General features: G+C 43.1%; 1 protein-coding gene across 3 annotated transcripts in view; it reads left to right on the top strand.

The window, feature by feature from the left end:
* The window catches only part of dachd (dachshund d), a 91,843-nt gene that overhangs the window by 58,640 nt on the left and 18,665 nt on the right, over positions 1-14,538 (top strand). For 2 of the 3 annotated variants that reach the window (XM_005475443.3, XM_005475444.3), the window contains exons 4-6: positions 8,016-8,188; positions 8,325-8,469; positions 8,622-8,753. In XM_005475443.3, coding sequence (XP_005475500.1) covers positions 8,016-8,188; positions 8,325-8,469; positions 8,622-8,753 — 450 coding nt within the window. The remainder of the gene's footprint in view (positions 1-8,015; positions 8,189-8,324; positions 8,470-8,621; positions 8,754-14,538) is intronic. The other variant, XM_025903660.1, reaches the window with a different exon arrangement.

Here is a 14,538-nt window from a genome sequence, read left to right on the forward strand (position 1 = left end):
GGTGGAAGGACACATCCAACTAGCTAACTACACGCTCCAACCTGCTAGCTGCACTAGTGCTGGTGGCCCAGCGCAGCTGAATGTGGGCCATGATGGAGGATGGTGGCAACTTCCTGCACCTCTCCTCTAGAACAGTGGCCCTCAGGCTCAGATCTAGTATCACCCCCTACTCAATCCTAACCTTAACCATTAGGGGATAAAGCACATACTGACCTGATATGAGTGTCTAGGGGCAACTTCATCCATCTTCCTCTCTAGCTCTCTTGTGGGAGCCTTTGTCAGCCAAAGCTCTTTGGAGAGATTGTAGCCATAGGCTGAATGGAACTCATTTCGCGAACATATCATAACACCTCTTTTTACAGCGGCAGGTTATTGTCTTGACTAATTTATGCAATTCAGGATTTTATTTGGGTTTTCTCCCAATCTTCTCATATCAAGGGTCCTTCTCCGGACAAAACAGGATTTCTTTGAGCTGCCAGCGTTGGGCAAACGGGGGCTAGTGGTGGTAAGTGAGCGAGACAGAGAGTGGCAGAGCAGACAGACAGCCTTCCAGTCTGAGTGAAGAGCTTGATGGGTCTCCGTCGCTCTCTTGGGCTTTGGCTCTCACCATCTCTCTATTAGGCTGCCAGGCTCATGGGAGCCAGGTGACAGATAAGTGAAGAACGACACACACATTTTAATAGACATTTCAAAAGATAAACCTGATAATCATTTCTCTTTTTAATGAAGTCTAATGTCCTCGTTCTAATTCCGGTTGCGTCGGCTGTTAAGCATCAGCGTAACACTTGAATATGCATGATTGGGAAATTGTGAGGCGCACCGATGTAGCTACAAAACACACAAACGCAGACAACGGCAGAAATAGATTACAATAACAGGGGGAATTGATTAAACATTATTTCCGTAATGATCCATATCAAGTTCTATCATCTTTGAGTGGCAGCGGAGTTGCGGCGCTACGGAGAGGAAGAGGCGGCGGCGCTCGACAAAGCGTCATGGAAATATTTGTTTGATTGTCTCTTGCGGTTAGCTCACAATAGCAGGAGCAGAGCTATAAAAAAACAACTGACCAGTCGAGTTGTCATCCCTCATCAACATTAGGCCTCATTCCTCATTAATTGGATAGATTAATTTGGAGCGCTTTGATGCCGGGGTGATGCATGTGTTCGGCTGTCCCCTCCTCACTATTCTCTGTCAGGTTGAATTTAGCCAGGGAAGGGGCTGACCTTTGAAAGTGAAGAGATCAACACAATTTGAAAAGACAATGTCACTTGCTGTAAATGTGATACGTGTAATAAATGACATTCAACCTTTCGGTGATGATGAGCTTTCGCAGGTCGGAGCGATGTGAAATATACGTGGTGTGTGATTGCGTCGGACGCGGAGCCGTTTTCACACGCACAGTTAAGATGGCGCAGCGTTAGAGCCTGGATATCATGCGCTCTCATTTCCCCGTGATTATGTCTAAGAGGACACATTAGCATAGAGTAATGATATTACTGTGTGTACACAATAACAGTAATGGCAGCGCGGTGATGACAACAGCGAAATGGCGTTCTCTTTTAACTGTGATTGCACTGTAAAAATGTAGCGTTGCCCGGGAAGGATTCAAAAAGCGTTTCGTGACAGAAAAGAAAGTTGGTCGTGTTCCGCAAAAGCGCTTTCCCCCCCCCTTCTTCTTCTTCTCTCAATTATGATATGGGAACCCTCATCCAAATAGAGCTATCAGCCTTCCTGAGCCCAGACATCTTCACCATCACAAAGCCTCTCCTCTGGGACCAAGATAAAGACGGAGAGCGTGAGCAAGTTCAAACAACGTAAAGGAATTTCACAATCAGCACGTCCTTCACAGGGTGAACAAACAAAGGAAGGCGTTTCTTGATAAATGATATTTAGAATCTCTAGCAAAATAATCAAACAAATATATATCTCTGTATATTTTAACATGTTGTCCTCTGCCTCAGTTGAAGTCCAAACTGAACTGCATTTCCAGGAAAATTCACCTCGCGCTGACAAAGGTTGCAGCGTTACTGATTTTCTCTCTCGAGAGGTGCTTGTCATGGAGGAAGTGAGAGCGCAGGAGGTAGTGATGCTAATTTTGTAATTAAAACAGATGATCCGATGACCACATGCAAACCGATCCCTCCCTACCACCACCACCATCCACCCCTCCACCCCTCAACCCCCATCCCGGCTAAATTGATATGATGGCAGAGTGGGTCGTGATTGATAACACTCGTCAATATATTTCATTTCAGGAGCCTTAGTCAAATGACAACTGGTTGTCATTGACTGAAAGCAATCTTTTTAAAAGGGGGAGCCTTTGCTAAGTATCAGATGAAAATGATTCCTCTGTCTGCTTGGGTGTCACTGTCTGTAGGAGCTTTATTGATTGGGCTTGAATATATTGCAGCCGCAGTAGTAACAGCTGCTAGTAATATCTCTCCTCTCCTCTCCTTCGCCTCTCCTCTTCTGCTCGCAGCACTTTCCGTGCCACCGCTTATTGTGAGTGATCCAGCGTCGGAGCCCCTGCGCCGATTCCGCGGCGATCCTCGGAGTGACGTGTGGCAAATGCGAAGTGAGCCTGGTTCCGACCCAAATTAGAGAATGCCTCCCGTGTCCTAATGTGTCCTGAAGGCCTGGCTGTCTTGGCCAACCGCGCACACACTCGCACACACACATACTCCCGCGCATGACTGCGTTAACTAAAACCCACCATTGTGTCGCCCGCCCCGCACGCTCTGTGTTATCAAGCACAAGGATGTTGGCATTGGTTGGTAAAGGTCATTTACTGTAATGAGATTTGCCACATGCAAGCATATGGCTTGATTATTGCCCTGTTCGTTAACATTTTCAGCAAAGAGACAAATAGACAGCTAAAATGGGGGGGGGGGACTAGCGCAGGTGGGGCATCGGCGAAACGCGTTCAGCACCCCCCGCCGCCACCACCTAAAAGATAGCGAGAACTTCTTCCACAACAGATCTGTCACGGAGATGATTGATCTTCCAATTTTCATAAGGAATGCGCACTATTAGAGCCGAGGATTTAAATTATCCTATAAAAGTTGCCTGCCTTAGATTTTTATGCGCTTAATGGACAAACACCTCTGTCTGTCTCCTTGATAATTTCTACCACATGTTACACTCCAGCGGTTTGGGTTTGGAAAGCAATTATGTTACCTCATGAAAGCAGAAATGTTTTCTTATCATGTTTTCTTTTTTTTTTTTGGGTTACATTTCGTGATGGAGTTCATCAAGAAATCTATGCCCACCTGAGTTGCGCGTCTTCGCCTTGGCACGTCGAGCATATTTTGTCTGCTGATGCGTTAATAGCTTGTTATTCATCCAATCGTTACAGCTCTTGGAATGTAAAGCATGTTTTTTTTTCCCGCATGTGTTTATATGTTTGGCTGGCTTTGCGCCGGCGCGTACCTTTACACAATTATCCATACTGCATCATTGTCTGAGCGTGCGGCCGTGTCTTTTCATGTTTACCTCTCTTTGTTGCTGCAAGATGTATTCGTTTTATGTCCCCGTTTGCAGTGTGCGTGCGTGTGTGTAGGCATACGTGAGTGGACAGCAGGTATTTAACAAAGACAAGATGTTTGCTTTATTATCAGCATTAACTGCGTAAACACAAAAAGCTTCAAAGTTTCATTCAATGACACTGAAGGGCTGTGGGTGGCTACATCAAAGCTCGAAACCTTCCCCTCTCCCCCCATTTTAATGAGAAACAGGACTCACCAGCCTTGACTGAACCTGCCATCTGTGTGTGTGTGTGTTTTCTTGTTTGCCTGTGTGTATATGAATGTGGGACCAGCAAGCACATGGAAGCATGCACTTGTGTAGTCTAAAGTGGCACCACAGTTCTAGACGACTTATTTATGGAGGCCGTGTCTTATGTTTGATCTGACGCATACACACCCCCCTCGTCCACCTCGACTTCCTTTTCCCTCCCTTTTTTAAAAAAGGAGATTAACAGTTATAGTAAAGACGACTAGCTGATTAGTGCTATGGAGACCTCTAAATGTCTCGCCGCGTGACAGACACTTTTTCATGAGCCATTCATTTCCTTTTGGGACCGGTGTGCAAATCCTTGATACGACCACAACAAAGACTCTCCTTGTGCGCGCCACCGTCTTTACCTTTGTCGGAGAAATGCATACACAACATGGGGGCATTTTTACAAGCGCAATTAAGAGGGAAAACGGAGATTGTTTTTGCGGCGGCGGGCTGCGTATGGATTGTGCACTGAGTCAGTCCATTTAGCTGCTTTGACTGGAATGGTCCTGTTCAGTTTGACAGATCAGAAGAGGGGAGGAAAAAATATCTCAACACCATGAAAACCAAAGGCTTAGCAGTGAGCAAATCAGCCCTTTGTCTTGTTCAATTCAAATCAAAGGATAACCAGGAATGTTTGTTTGACAACAGCATTTACAATGCATTGTTCTGAAGCCCAGAGCCTCCCAAACAAAGACAGATAGGCTTTAAACAAGTCATTTAATTAGCACCGGATCCCCAGCTTTGGCTGCGCCAACCAATTATACATTCCTGAGGCATGTGCAGGTCCTATTTCACGGGAGTGAGAGGCAGATCCTCTCCAGCCCTGTCTCTTACAGTACATCTCTCCCCTTCCATTTAAGAGAAGGTAAATAGCCCAGACAGACAGCTTCATTAGCCAGCGTCTGAAGAGCGCGGGGCCGATTGTCGCTTAAATAGTGCGCTTTTACTGCAGGCCCAGCCAGCGACCTCCGATCAATTACAGCTGACATTATTGTTTGTCGGGAGCTTTTTTCCTGGACAGAGGGAGTAAAAAACGAGATCAGGCCTGAGCTTTGGCTGGAAATGTAATCTTCCCCCTCTCTTTGGTTCTTTCGCTCCACAAACAATAAATCATTCAGTTGAAGAGATAATAAAGTGCCAAGTAGGAGCTAGTTTAATTTTTGTCAGGGGAAATCTGTCCACAACAGAGTTAAGGGTAAGGGGCCCGGCTGCTTTCTCATCCCATTTTCAATGACAATGGCTTAGTTCCTCTCCTCTTATTTTCCTCCGTTGGGTTAGATGGCCAAAAAGGCTGAAGTTCTGTGTCGATGAGGATTAACTGCGGCACGAATCACCAAAATAAATCACTGCTGGCGTTTTAATCATTTTTTAAACCGTTCAACAGTCAATCAATCTATTTTTTCCCCTTTTTTTCAAATCTTTTTTTTTATAAGTAACAAACCTGCCATTAGCCGTGAGGTTTGATTCTGATGTAACAGCTTTTTAATCATGTCGCTACCAAGGGCTGTTTTAATTCATTCAATTCATCCTCCGCGATTCAGATCTTTGCTTATCCATGCGTGAACTCCCAAGCACTGCACGACATAATAGCTGAGCTGTTTATATTGGTATTAAGTGATTTGTAGTTTTAATGATGGTAAATAGGAGTTCACCTTTGCAGGTCCCTCAGGCTTACTTCAGGTAAATTACTCCAAATGCATTGTCTGCCCTTCAGGAAAGAGAGAGGTGGTGGTTGGGAGGGGGGCTTGTGGGAATTCACCTCTCATCAGGTCTGAACTTCTATATCAGAGATAAACAGAAAACTGACAAATATGTTTCTAACAGTTTGCCCACTGGAATATCTTCATAATATCACAGCGATTAATGAGTCTTTTCATTCTGGTTTTTGAAAAGGACAAAAAAAGAAGCAAAAATCTCTGTTTAGTATCACCTACGTAAAAAAAATGTAGCAATTATTCATAGTCCTTTCATTTAAATGAGAATAAAAATCAAGAAAATGAGAAGAAATTGCATATGAATGCGATGAAAACACTCTAACTGTCTTGTGAAAATGCCAGATTCCTTGAATAAATGCATATCCTCCTCACCTGGCTCCTTTCAGCCATAAATAAAAGGATTTGGTGCACCCTTGTTGGCCCGTGGCACATTCCCCTACAGTGGCCTGAATGGGTCTTTATGGGAGAAACATCGCTTTAGGATGGGGTGACAAGAAAGGGGCTGGACGGGCACTGAAAGCGAGACTAATACCCCCTTAGAGCGAACAGAGGTCCTGTGTTTCCGCGCCAGCCTGTCAGTCAGGTGGAGACACATCAATGAAATTCACATACCATCAAGAGAAAGATATGACAGGGAGATAAGTGGCGGTATGTTACTAACAAAGAGCAGACCTGCGTTGTTTTAAGTGACTTTTCACCTCTTTTTCATACTTTATTGATATGGTGAAAATCTACCTTTATGTGTGTGTAGCTGCGTTTGATTGAATGGGCGTAATAGAGACACCTCAAAGGCAGAATAAGTCTCTTCACTCTGGCCCTTGAGTGGCCTTGAAAGGCTGATAGGTAGCCTAGACCTCTCCATGTTGTCCTACAGTAAGTACCCCCGCAATCAGGCCCTCTGTGGTGTTTTTTAATTGAGCTTAGCCTGCTGAGTGGTAATTGATTCAGTCTGAGCTTCAGCAGAGGCGCTGATACAAGGTGCTGCTTGGCTTCCGCCTTTCTTTAATCTCCCCTGCTTTATATTGTTTGGGAATACTTGCCACTGAGAAACTGCATGCCATCTTTCTTATGGAAATCAATGCTTCTTTTGGAAGGAGGGGAATGACAGAGAGGAGTACTTCTCATGTCCTTTCATTTTCAACCAGTGTCCTTCTCTTTAGAGGCTTCGCCATGCAGATCTCCTTGCCCTTTGGCTACTGATGTTTTGTCAGAAAAAGAAGAGTGGAGTTGTTTTGTGGATAGCTTTCTGTAGTGCGCTATCTTTTTTTCTTCCCCTCCTTTTTCTCTACACAGCTTTCTTTTTTGTCTTTTTTTTACCTTGAACTGGGCTGCCAAGAAAGACAGAAAAAAAGGAGTTAAAAAAAATCAACAGAGAGGCTCAATCAGATCCAATAGTGTCTATGAGGTTTTCTTTAAAGCATTTGAGGAAAAGCATCTGAGTGGCGGAGGAATGAGACCAAACTGTTCCCAGTCACTTTTGATCCTGCCAGTTCAAAGTCCCTGTAGAGCGCGGGCGGGGGGAAGGAGGGGGGTGCCACGGCTGGGGAGGGGAGGGGGATACAGACACCTAGCTTTGACCCTCTGTCTGTGCTCATGTCCTTTGAAAGTTGGCTTGTTTTCATTAAGCCATTCAGAAGCGCAGTTCAGGGCCACTATTTGACTAGCTACTACCCCCTCTCCACCGCACCCCACCCGCAGTATCTTTATTAGACTTTCTTTACGTTTTCTCGCTGCTAATGTCTTCAATTTCCCCAATTAGGCGTCTACTGCCAGACAGCAATTGAATAATTTAGAACATTTGTAAGATATCTCTGATGTTGTAATGGAATAATTTGTGTGTTCGTATAAGAGAAAAAAAACCCTGAAAATCACATTATTGGGTGAGCTGAATGCAACCTACTCTTTTTTTAGTCTCATTCTCTTCTTCTCTTTGTCTGTTGGTCTGCACTGTCGGCGGCTATAATTAGCCTAAAGTCATTGCCGTACTGTAGCCTAGCGCTACTTGTTTGTCATTAGCACGTTTAACTAGTCATTTGGGTAATGGCTTTCAAGATTGCCCTTGTTTTTACCGAGATATTTTTTTATATGTAAATATTGAGAGAATTTCCATAATGTGCCCCTTTTTATTCATCATAGAATAATTGATGCATATTTATTGCAGCGTAAACTTTGGTCTTTGAATGACTGTGTGTATAGTTATCGTCCCCATTTTCTTTATTATTATTGCAGTAGTATCTATTATTAACACGTGCTGTAAAACATTTATGTGTATTATGTTAACATGGAAAGATACCCGAGACGTGATTAATCTGAATTATTCCTTTCTTTTCCTGGCGGTTGGCTCTGTAAAGCTTTAGTGTTATTGGACACCAATTTTAAAGGGGATCTCAGTGGTGGGAATTACTGATTGCTGAATTAACACCAGCAGGTTCTGAGTTTTCAGCCAAGTTTCCCCTGTGGGTAGCTCACTCATAATATGCATCATTGAGTAACCAACGACCTCTTCGTGTGTCTCAGGCCTGGAACTCCCCTTCATGATGATGCCACACCCTCTGATCCCAGTCAGCCTGCCCCCAGCCTCTGTCACTATGGCGATGAGCCAGATGAACCACCTCAGCACCATTGCAAATATGGCCGCCGCAGCACAGGGCCAAAGTCTGCCCTCCAGAATGGTCACCTCTGTTATAAAGGTAAATTTTTAAAAGAGAAAGCAAGCAATGTCTTAATAACAGCTAGCTGCTGTAAACACAGTTCCCTCCTTCTCGTGGCGTAACACTCGAGCCTGCGCTGGATATTTATTTTGCATGTGTGGTTTTGTGGCTGTTGGGGTTGCAGGAACGTGTGCCGGACAGTCCCTCCCCTGCTCCTTCCTTAGAAGACAACAGGAGGCCAGGCAGTCACCCATCGTCCCACCGCAGCAGCAGTGTGTCCAGCTCCCCAGCCCACACAGAAAGCTCCTCAGACAGGATACGTACGTATTATATTGCTTCACAGCACATTTATTAACACAAATAAAGAAAAAATAAAGAAAAAAAATCTCTAAAGGGCTTTACAGATTGTACAGATGGAAGATTTAAGCTCCTGTCTAGCTAATAATGTTTATTTTCTCATTTTTTTATGCAGCCACACACCACAATGGTCTCTCCATGAACCAAGCCTTGCTTGGCCTGTCACCCAACATCGCACCGGGACCTAAAGAGGGAGACCTGGCCCATGACATGAGCCATGAAGCAAAGAGGATGCACGCTGATAAAGGTGAGTCAAGTCTCAGCCCAGTTCTGTTCAGTTCTATGTATATAATGCCGATTCATAACAACAGTTGCTTCAAGGCACTTTATATTGTACACGATTAAAAGGACAACCCCAACAATCAGACAATCCCCCTATGAGAGGCACTTAGCAACAGTGGGAAGGAAAACCTCCCTTTTAACAGGAAGAGAGCTCCAGCAGAATTAGGATCAGGGAGGGGAAGCCATCTGCCATGACCGTGGGAGACAAGACCAAACACACACTATAGTCGTACAGTAGTGCAGTAGTGGTGTATAAACAGGGGAGGAGTGAAAAGAGGTGAGTGCAGAAAACAGTCCACCAGGAGCTTGAGACTATAGCACCATAACTAAGAGATGGTTGATTGTCATCTGGCTGCAACTGTGAGCTGGTTCAACAGGAGAGGGGCCTGAGAGCTGAAGGCTTTGCCTCTCATTCTAAGATTTCTTGTTAGAAAGATTTTTTGGGAGAGTGGGAGTCTACAGCTACATGCTCTATATGTGTCTGAACAACTGTTTTTCTAATGTACTTTAGACTTGAAGGGCTTCAGTCCAGGCATCCGAGCAAGTGTTGTTTAGATGAGGGATATCTTGGCTATCTAGTTTTTCGTTATCAGTGTTTCTTCTAGCCTGACAGAATGTTTTGGATGTAGGGGAAGGAACCTAGAGCTAGTGAAACATGCCCATATCTGAGGAAACAGATCTGACGACAGGAGCGAAACTATAGTGTGGCCACAAATTACAGTAAAAGTAATATAGTTGAAATGAGTCTTTTGTTGTTGTTGTTGTTTGTTTGTTTTTTACATATTTTTTTCTGTTTGGTTTGTTTTGGTGTTGGAAACCATGACAAATTACTTCAGTTCCTCGATTATGTAATTTAAATTCTCGAGAAAGCTGAACAGTTACAGTTTGAATGGCCACAATCTCGGGTATTTCAGTGTGTTTTTCAAACTTTTTGACAACCATTTATTTAATTTACTTCACACAGTGCAGGTGCATTACTGGGGACCGAAGGAATTGCAGTGATAATTCTGAAGAAATTTGCATAAACAGCCAGCAAAATTAAGCAACGTTTACTGATAATATTTAAAGATTGGTGCCATCAAGTTAGTGTGGACCTGTAAATCTTCAAGTCTGATATCAGGATACATTAGTAGAACTAGCAAACTACACACACATACATATGCAATCCTTAATTATAATGTAATGCTAGGGTCTTCTAAGCTTAGCTCCATCTATTCCTATTTACTAAAATGCAACTAATTTCTATGTAACAGTGTCAACAAAAAGTGAAGAGATTCTCCGTGGATGGGCTTCATTAACACTCTTACTAAACACACCATTCGCTAGTCTCACTAATAAATGAAGAAATCTCTGTATGTGTGTTTTTGTGCGGCTTTTGGTTCTTTGCATTTTTCATCAACCGTTCGTCAGATTCTCTTCACACTTGGCAGGTGTGTAATTGTGGGGGGTCGAGGCCGCGCCGTGTGGACTTTTAAGTCGCTGGGATGAGCGGTCCTCACATTTTGAGTAAAAGTTATTTTCTGTTAGAGTTTTACAGCAGTCAGACAGGCAGCTGGAGAACAGGCAAGACAGGCAATGGGCATTGGGCCCAAGGCCATTAGGGAACCCCTGAGGGCTGACAAACTTTACTCCACAGCAATCTCTCAAAATGTGGCAACCGCAGTGACCGCAACCTACTCCCCCCTTAAACAAGCAGTTGAGGATTTGCACTGACGTTTCAATAGGAAACCTATCCAGAAGGCCTCCTTCTAGCTATGGCATCTTTAGTGAGCTGCGGGCTGAGCTCATTCTCTCACTGCAGCTCAAAACTCAGACTGTATGAAAGCTTAATTCCACCCGATGTTGGGTTGTTTTTGGAGTGCTTGGGATGTGCATTATATCAGCGTAGGTAAAGTATGCATAATAAAGCCATTAATAAAAATCAAGCTCTTGTTGCACAATCAGGCTAATGTTGGGTATTTTGCATTGAGTGAATGCATCATTAGAGCTGTCCTTTTATAAAATCAGTACTTGCATTGCTCATCTTAGCAGTAATTTAATGCTGTGACATGCATACACAACTGTGAAAAGTAAAGTTAAGTCTTTCAAGCTATATCATATATCTGCATAGCAGTTTGAGACCAGACTTGCGGAACTGTTGCAGATCAGGTGTGTACAGTATTTTGCTGACCAACCCTTTTCCCCCTGACATGAATGACTGAAGTCACTCTGCTCACTCTGCTGCATAGGCCTGTTTTAAATAGGTCATACACTAGTTTGTGTAATTTGTCAAGAGCAGCAAAAAGTTTCATAAACTCAGATTTACTTTTTGTACCAGCAGCAACATTTGCCAGCATTACAACTGTCATCGTTGCGCAGATTTTGAAAGAAACTTACAATCCACAAGGGAAAAGTCTGCATGTCATTATCAAAAAAACAATGTTATATTTCTAGAACTTTATGAAAAAGGGCCCTAAAAGTCCATTTGAGTCCTTGAATATTGGCAATAAAATTGAGAAATGTTAAACCTCTAATTTAAAGATTGTTCCCGCCCTTAATTTGTCATGATGTCAGACTGTGCTGCTGCTTCTATGGCTTCGTGTCTCTGTTTAGTGCGCATTGTTGCACAGGCACATAGAAATAGGTTAACTGCACACGTGTGTTTTGCTTGTTGGATCTCTTTGAAAGTGCCTTTACCTGGCTTTGGACGTTTTACATTTGCAACATCATATCAGCCCCCTGTATTGCACATGCTGCGATTTAATAACACCCCTGGAGTTCTCTTAATTAACTACAAAAACATTTAATAGTGCAACTAAATGTCAGCTTGGTCTGATTTCCACACAGATTTTGCATCTCAGTTATTTTACTTAATTATTTATTTTTAGATATGGTATTTGTTGCCACACATACAAATTGTTTTTAATCTTTCCTACCAAAATAAAATGCAGAATTAGCCGATTAGCCTTTACGCTAATAATTGCTTTTATAAATTTATTACGATGTTGTTGAGAGAATTACGAAGAAGAGGAAAAAGAGAAAAGAAGCAGATAGAAATCTACTAAGCATGGCAGATTAAATACAAAATGAAGCAAATAATAGATTTCAGTATTCTCTGTTGGTTTTAGCGGAGCTGTGCTGGGTGATGCAGGGTGGGGTGAGGTTGATAATGATAATAAAACCACTATGGAAATCATTCGGCTGTATGTTCCCTGTTGGCTAGGCTGACGTGAAGATCAGTGTTAGACCTTCACTCACAGGGTGTGAAGCAGTGAATAGTAATAATTAGCAGGATCATGAGCTGAATTTATGGGTCACAGACCGTCTAACTGCACGTGTGCGAGGATATGCGTGTGTGTGTGTGTGCGTGTTCGTATGTGAAACAAGGAGAGATTTGCACTAACGGGGTAACGCAAACAAAGAACGAGGGTTTAACTGAGGATCCGCGCACATAAATCAGCTGAATGTTTCCTCAGCAGCAGAAATCTTCTTTCTCAGCTGAAGTGCCTCCTCCACACTCAGATAATCAACACAAATGACTCTAATTTCTTCACAATATTAGAGGAGAAAGCAAATGACCGAGCAATCCGCGCCAGTTCTAACTAGTTGACCCGCGCACATCTACTCGCAAACACACGCTGTATTATCTTTGAGATTGTCAATTCCTAATATGTCACTGGACTTGATTAGGATTCTGAGCTCTTCAGTGTGTGCACCAGAGGTCTCGGGCTGTGGAAAACATTTTTATAAAATAACCCATTAATGCAGAGGAGTGCAACTAAATTAGTTACCAATTTGCTGAGCATGAATTAATGAAGAGAGCTTCTCCCGGCTCCCACAGTTGTAATTTTCATAATAACCCCAGACCTTTATTTGGCAGGTTGTTTAGTTTTTTCGTTTGAAGGTTTTCATTAGTCTAATGAGGACTGTGCAAGGGCGAGCAGTCAGCACAATTTACATGAGGAAGCTATCATAATAAATGAGGCAATTTGAATAACATGCACAGGTTTATGCAGCGAGATAAGAGAGATTGTAGCAGCCAAATACAGAGGTAACCAATACATTAGAACCAACTAATAACCAAAGTAATTCCAATAAAAGCTTTAAGTGAAGGGAATAAAATTAATGATAGATATATTGAACTGTAATGATATGATACACGATGCATTGGATTAATAAAATAAATGTGTTCCATTGTTAAAGAGGGGAGAGGCCTCCCCATCCGAAGCTTTGTTTATGGCGAGCTTTTTAATTAGGCTGTTCATCGCATCAGTTTGTTTAGATAAATGAGATAACATTCCAATGGTTTAATGATATCTCTCCACTTGTTTGATCTTTATGATCCTGGCAGAGCATTAAATTAATCTCTTGCATTGCACTCTAAGAAGGGGAGCAGGTTGGCTGCAGAGGACGGATGCAGTGCCCCGGCTCATATGGAGACTATTTAAACAGTCAGACGCCTCAGAGACAGCCCCTATAATGCCTCAGCACTCACATCCTATGAACGTGCCTCATCTTTTTCATGTCATCTCTGGTGATGAAGGACAAAGGCTGTTTGTTGTCGTATAAAACAGACACTTCCCAAAGTTGTGTCACCAAGTGCAGCGCAACCAGATGGTAGGGCTTTTTTGCTGTTGTTTGAACTTGATTATTTTTTGTCCAAATTTTGCCAAAGAAGAGAAAAAAAAAAAGAGATTAGTCGATACGTTGGGGGAGAAAAAAATGAAAAGGCTAGTAGAAAGCTAAGTGTTATCTCACATGTGACTAATTGATTTGCTTCAAACAGAAAGTCTGCGGCGATAGCTTCCGACAAGCCTCTGTCTCGTGAAACAGCAGGTAGCTGACAAACAAGGGGAAATTTGAAAGGTACAGAAGCCTTTTGGCTGTAAACTTACTTTGGACATCAAACACTGGCTATCATTTTATTTCCTTGGGGAAAAGGTGTTTGAAACACAAGCCATATGTACAGTATGTATGTTGAAGAGTTTTCTGTTTAAAAAAAAAAGAGAGAAGAAAAGAACATGTGGCAGTTTAAGCAATTTCCCATCAACAGCTCTAACCCCCACCCCACCCCCAAGTGCAGGTAAACATGCCACATCTCTTTTGCAACGAGCTAAAATGCCTGACAAGACGTGCAGAGGCAAGTACAGTATGTAAGCCGATTCTGTAAACCATATTTTAAAAGCGGCTGAATCATTAGTAATATGATATTGGCACTTCGCTGGTGAACGTTATGTATACTTGTTGACACAACAGGAGATGCGCTCCTAATCTCCTCTCAAGCATAAATGGAAGCCTGTGGTGCATTATGTCACCTAGGTGGTGCATCCTCTCCTATACCTGCTATCAGCCGAGCAGTCGGTGATGCACCGTGCACTCGTGTGACCGCAATGGACAAAGTTGATTTGTCTCGCCTTTTGTTTGTCAGGACGCTGCCTCGGTGTCTGTTCGGTGTGCTTAGGCGCACTGTCCGCAGCCCCAGCTTGCACTCTCAAAGATGAAACTGAGCAGGTACGAGCACCACAGTCTGTTTCCATACAGCTGCTTTGGCCAAGGACCTGTGGACGCTCATGGGTTCGTGTAGAGAGAGCGAGAGAGAGCGAGAGAGAGAAAGGGGAACATAGTTTAGAAAAAAAAAAGATGAAAAAAGACAAAAGAGTGATTTCTAGCCTTTGTAGTCTTTGTTCGACTCCTTCTTTGCATAAGCATTTGCAATGATAAAAAGGCAGGCGGGGGACTCTGGGTCAGGCAAAAGTTTCGGCGTCAGTTTT

This window comes from Oreochromis niloticus, linkage group LG16 (genome assembly GCF_001858045.2).
Source record: "Oreochromis niloticus isolate F11D_XX linkage group LG16, O_niloticus_UMD_NMBU, whole genome shotgun sequence".
Classification (NCBI taxonomy): Eukaryota; Metazoa; Chordata; class Actinopteri; order Cichliformes; family Cichlidae; genus Oreochromis; species Oreochromis niloticus.